Here is a 5628-nt window from a genome sequence, read left to right on the forward strand (position 1 = left end):
ATTTGTCTAAGGCTACGTTTACACGTAGGTGGCTATTTTCATAAACGGACATTTCACCCCTCTTCGTTTTCAAAAATAACATCGTGCACACGAACCTGTGTATATGCTGTCAAGAGCATGCCAAACCTGTAGGTGGCAGTGTAACGAGAAGCTCAAGCCCACCTTAGCCAATCGGAATCCCGAAAATAGTCACATTCTGTGACGTCGCTACCTAAAACTCCGGTTTTCTCTGTTTACATGCAAACGTACAAACGAAGATTTTCAAAATCTCCACTCTGGCCGGAGTTTTTAGAAAGAATCGGTTTCATTGGCGAATCCTCCCTTTGCGTGTAAACGAAGGCCGCAAACGAAGGGAAATGTCTCCGTTTTTCCAAAATAACCATGTACGTGTAAACGGGGCCTCAATCCCAGTAACGAGTTGGTTTAGGGGCAGGGTCAATCGTTCAAATTCATTCAAATTGGGCAACTCGTATAAAACATACCATTTGCATAAAATAATAAAAATTCGTATAAGTGAGGTTGTTCAAATAAGAACGAATTAATACAGTGTTCTCGTGTTTTAAGTGGACTACAAAACAAAAAACAATTGGATTAACAATTTCTTAATTCATTAACAAAGGAATGATTTAATAAAAAGTTATCAACAATTTCTTAATTCACGCCACGGGCAATTTATTTTTTCTGCATGTTCTGTTTTGTACGTGAATAAATGTGTCAATGTGCATGCATGACCTGTTGAAATACATCAGTAAATTAGGTCTATTAGGTGTAGTTTCAAACGTTTTATTTTTTAATAATTTGGTCACAATATTGACAAAGTAGCCTAAATAAATTAGTCAACCTGTTAGAAAACTATCACTGTTCCACCAAAAAATCCACCTTTTCAGTCGTTTTATTTAATTTATGGTATAATGCACACCTCATGTTATAATCTAAAATACTGCCTACTGGCTAGTAACATGCACTGCTGTCACTGTAATATTTCACCGTAACAGTAAATAGCTGTAACATTAAACCCTTATGATAAATAACCTAAATTAAATGTTATCATGCTAAATTATTATTATTACCAGTAATTTATTCAATTGTGCCATCTTCATTTTCAAGTAAAAACGTTATGATTACTGAGCAAACCGTTCCTTTACGCCACCTGGTGGTGATTTGATTGTACTTATCGGGGAAATAGGCATTTTGGTTGACTACCTGTCAACTTGATTGATTGATTGATTACTGGTCTGTTGAAACAGTGTTGTTGAATATCAACTGATGCACAGCTGACATGCTACTGAATGGCTACTGATAACTAGTAGAATCTCAAAATGGTTTGTAAAGAAACATTTATATATGGCAGAAGAAAATATCTCAACATTTTGAAGTCAGTTGAAATAAAATTACATATAAAGAGCCTGTCATTTGGGGGCATATGAGGACAGGTTAAAAAAATAAAAAATAGAACTATGCCATTCCTTAAAAGATTAAAACCCGTAATTAAGACCAATGTAAGTTTGTACATTCATTTCTTAGAAGTTTTCTAAATTTAAAGAAAGAATAAAGTATACTCATCAGATATGCTTTAGATAGGTTTTTGTTGCTATGCTGAAAAAAATCTTACGAGTTTTCATTTCAACAAACTATTTTACTAGTTACGTAATAGCGAGAATTGGACCCTAAACTAAAGTTTGAACCACATTATACATCACTGCCAGCTGTTTCGGTTGGTCTTAATTACACAAAACAAGAAACTCTGACTCAATGCAGTCAGACCTCCCCTGGCCAGCCCAGGGAGAGTGGCCCGTCCTGAGCCAGATTCAGATTTGTCCACCACCGCTGGAGCTCCGTCTGGAGCAAAGTCAGTCCTAAAACGGACCTTTGGGTCTTGGAGGGACAATGCTCTGCTTGGACAAGGAACATGGACCAGAGAACCGTGGTGGTCAGACCGGTTGGGGAAACAGCCTGACCCAGCCCAGAAAAAGTGTACTTTGTGCGGGCGAGACTTCCAGTAAATAGGGTCTGGTTTGGACACCCAGTCCCTCGGTGCCAGGGCGTGCACAGCGGTGAACGTGCACCATCCTGGGTGAGCTAGGGGTGAAAGACACACTGGAGGATATTCCTCCTTGTAAAAATGTCCAAAAATATCTTGTATTTGAAGAAGAGCTCCATGCTCGCAGACCTCCCGGGCCGGCCCCAGGGAGGGTGGGTCATCTCCGGTCAAAGTCAGATCCGTACACCTGCTGGAGCTCCTGCTGGAGCAACGACGGTCCAAACACGGACACTCGGGGTGTTGTAGAGGAGGGAAACAACACTCTTATCGGACTAGGTAATGGAAAACAGGCCGTCAGGTTTTCTTCCTGGTGTATTGCCTTGGCATGATGGCTTTTCTACTATGTTTATGACATTAAAAATAAAACATATGTCATGTAATATTACATTAAAATATGTTTAAGACTAAACTTAACTTGTGCCTCATGTCTCACTTTACCCCACAGCATTTGTCTCACTTTACCCCACCGCCACATTTTAGAAAAAAACGATCTCTCTTAGCAATTCAGGCTTATCTTCAGCTAGCATCATCACATGGTTTTATATGTTGGTAGTTCATCAACATGTATGATATAAGTTTTTCTACCTGAGTCAATTTGCTTTGGCACAACAGTTGATTAAGTTGAAAGCAAGACAATTTACTTTTACATGCAAAAAAAAATTTTTTGTGAAAAAAACATGCTTATTACAGCACCATGAGATCCTCTCCTTCATGGCCACGGTGAAATGGAAGGGGCTTGAAAACATAATGGTCATATGACCACAATTGTGTTCCGTTGCCTAGATATAGGGGGTGTCTCACATTACCCGATGTCTCACATTACCCCGTTCTCCCCTTCTCAATTTTAACATTGTAAACTTCACTCTACATTCACTGAATGGAACTTTCATTAAGCCTTCATCCTTTTAACACATTTTAACAACTTCAGTGAACACATCCAAGACAGATAAAGTCATCGTCATCCATAAGTCCGTTGAGCTCTCCGCAGGACTCATGATACCACCGTTGGCAGTGGCAGCAAGCCACCCATTCCTCAGTTGTGAGGGTGGAGGCACGGGGGGCTGGCCCAGTTGTGAGGGTGGAGGCACGGGCACGGGGAGCTGGCCCAGTTGTGAGGGTGGAGGCACGGGCACGGGGGGGCTGGCCCAGTTGTGAGGGTGGAGGCACGGGCACGGGGAGCTGGCCCAGTTGTGAGGGTGGAGGCACGGGGGGCTGGCCCAGTTGTGAGGGTGGAGGTACGGGCACGGGAGGCTGGCCCAGTTGTGAGGGTGGAGGCACGGGGGGCTGGCCCAGTTGTGAGGGTGGAGGCACGGGGGGCTGGCCCAGTTGTGAGGGTGGAGGCACGGGGGGCTGGCCCAGTTGTGAGGGTGGAGGCACAGGCACGGGCACGGGGGGCTGGCCCAGTTGTGAGGGTGGAGGCACGGGCACGGGGGGCTGGACCAGTTGTGAGGGTGGAGGCACGGGGGGCTGGCCCAGTTGTGAGGGTGGAGGCACAGGGGGCTGGCCCAGTTGTGAGGGTGGAGGCACGGGGGGCTGGCCCAGTTGTGAGGGTGGAGGCATGGGGGGCTGGCCCAGTTGTGAGGGTGGAGGCATGGGGGGCTGGCCCAGTTGTGAGGGTGGAGGTATGCGCATCCTCATCAGGCTGGCTGGTTACGACAACTTCTTCCACACCAAAATAAATGTCCTCCTCTGACAACAGAAGGGTTTCTGATGTTTCCTCAATCACCCTTTCAGTGGTTTGGCTTGGCAAGAAAAGGTCAGTTGGAATGACTTCCATGGAGACAGGAAACATCCCTGAGGCTCGGAAACCTGTAATGATGCAATGTAAATAAGACGGTAAAAACAATGATCCACTTACTGCTAATCTTTTTATACAAATAATTCAAGACAACTAATTATTATAAAAGAGTCAAACCTGCTTGGGCATTCTCAACAGTGGCGGCCTTCTTCCACGCGGGGCTGAACACAGAAAAAAGGAGCTGTTTTGGAAGCTTCTTCCCGCCTGTCTTCCTTGTCCACTTGCGTCCCAGTTCCTGCCAGTGGTGTTTCAGGCTTCGAAACAGCGATCTGTCTGCTGGCTGGAGGGCGTGGGTGGTGTGGGGAGGATAGCTCACTACATGGACATTATTTTTCTTCATGAGCTTCAAGAATTCCAGATTGAAGACATGGCTGTAGTGGCCATATAAGAGCAGGACATGGGGTCTTGAATCCTCCTTAGGCAGCTGCTGGACGAACCGCTGGCCCCACTCCAGAAACAGCTGGGAGTTTATCCAGCCATTATCTGACACGCGGATAATTGCTTTTTCTGGTCGTTCCTCCAGCCACTCTGCCCTGAGCCTCTTTCCCTTAAAAATTACCATTGTTGGGGTGTAAGTCCCAACTGCATTGAACCCAGCCAGGACTGTTGTCGTTTCTCCTTTTTCCCCTGATGTTACCTGGAAGCAGGACTTGCCAGTCACCCCAACAACCTTTTTTGAGATTAAATGGTCCTGCAGTCCGGATTCATCACAGTTCCACAGGTGAGATGGCATCTCCTGGATCTGTAGGTGGTGGAGGAGTGACGTGTAGGTCTGAAACCATTGCTCAACAACTGTGAGATTCATCCCAGAGGCCCTTGCAGCTGAGAGTGATTCTGGCTTGCGGAGGCTCAGGTTTGGATTCCTTTTCATGAACCCCTCAAACCAGTAGTGACCGGCTTTTTGCTTTTCCGCAGAAAAACCAGGGATCCCATTAATTTTGGCGTACTGGAACGCAATACGCCGTATATCACTGCGTTCCAGGGGGAACCCCCTTTCAGCTAACATTTTAACAAGGCTAGCCAATTCACTCTCAGCCTGAGCTGAGAGCAGGGGGCTTTTACCTGAGGCATGGCGGTAGCCACTCACCAGCCCTTTCACTCGCCTTTGCAGTGTTGATTTTGGGATGTTCCATGCCCTAGCTAGAAACCTTAATTTTGGTTTGTGTCCTTCAGTCACCTCCTGCTCATATTCTTCAATAGCCCCTGCCATTCTCTCTTCACTCCACTGGTTTAGTTTTCTTCATTTTCTACTTTGCTGTCTTTTCCTTTTCTGTATTGCCCTGTCACTCCTTTTTTCTCGCTCTCTCTGTCCCTCTCCTCTCTGTATGGGTGCCATCTTGTATATATTGAAAAATATAAATTTTATAAAAATGTTATATTCAGACACATTATTATTACTTATAGCTTTAAAATGTTATCTTCTTGTTCATGAAATGGCTCCACTGAGTTTGCTAGCATTAGCCCTAAAACTGTCCCACTCAACTTGAAATGCACTGTCCCACTCAACCTAACACTGTCAGGTTGAGTGGGACAGTGCTGTGAATCTAATTTTCACAAATATTTTATACAGTTAGATGCTCATTGTTAAGTATAAATGTATGTAAAAGTAAAAGTTTTATTGTTACATCATAAGTGACATAATTATTAACCTTATTATTCTAAATAGATTTACACTTGCCGGGTGGCTTACCGTGAGGTCCCAGGAGTCAAGCAATTTGAAAAATAACAACCAGACCATATCTGTGATGTCACACCAATCACAACCTTTATTTCATATCCAATAGACATT

At 44.5% G+C, this 5628-nt stretch overlaps 1 protein-coding gene across 1 annotated transcript; it reads right to left on the minus strand.

Moving 5' to 3' along the window:
* Positions 1-1321: 1321 nt before the first annotated feature.
* Positions 1322-4189, minus strand: LOC308700706 (uncharacterized protein). The gene is made up of 2 exons (XM_081382465.1): positions 3957-4189; positions 1322-3850 (listed from the first exon to the last, which is right to left on the minus strand). Exon 2 carries the CDS (start codon positions 3677-3679, stop codon positions 2966-2968), a length of 714 nt encoding a protein of 237 aa, XP_081238591.1. The 5' UTR covers positions 3680-3850; positions 3957-4189; the 3' UTR covers positions 1322-2965.
* Positions 4190-5628: the final 1439 nt, after the last annotated feature.

Source organism: Scardinius erythrophthalmus, assembly GCF_964197995.2.
Source record: "Scardinius erythrophthalmus genome assembly, chromosome: 13".
Taxonomy (NCBI): domain Eukaryota; kingdom Metazoa; phylum Chordata; class Actinopteri; order Cypriniformes; family Leuciscidae; genus Scardinius; species Scardinius erythrophthalmus.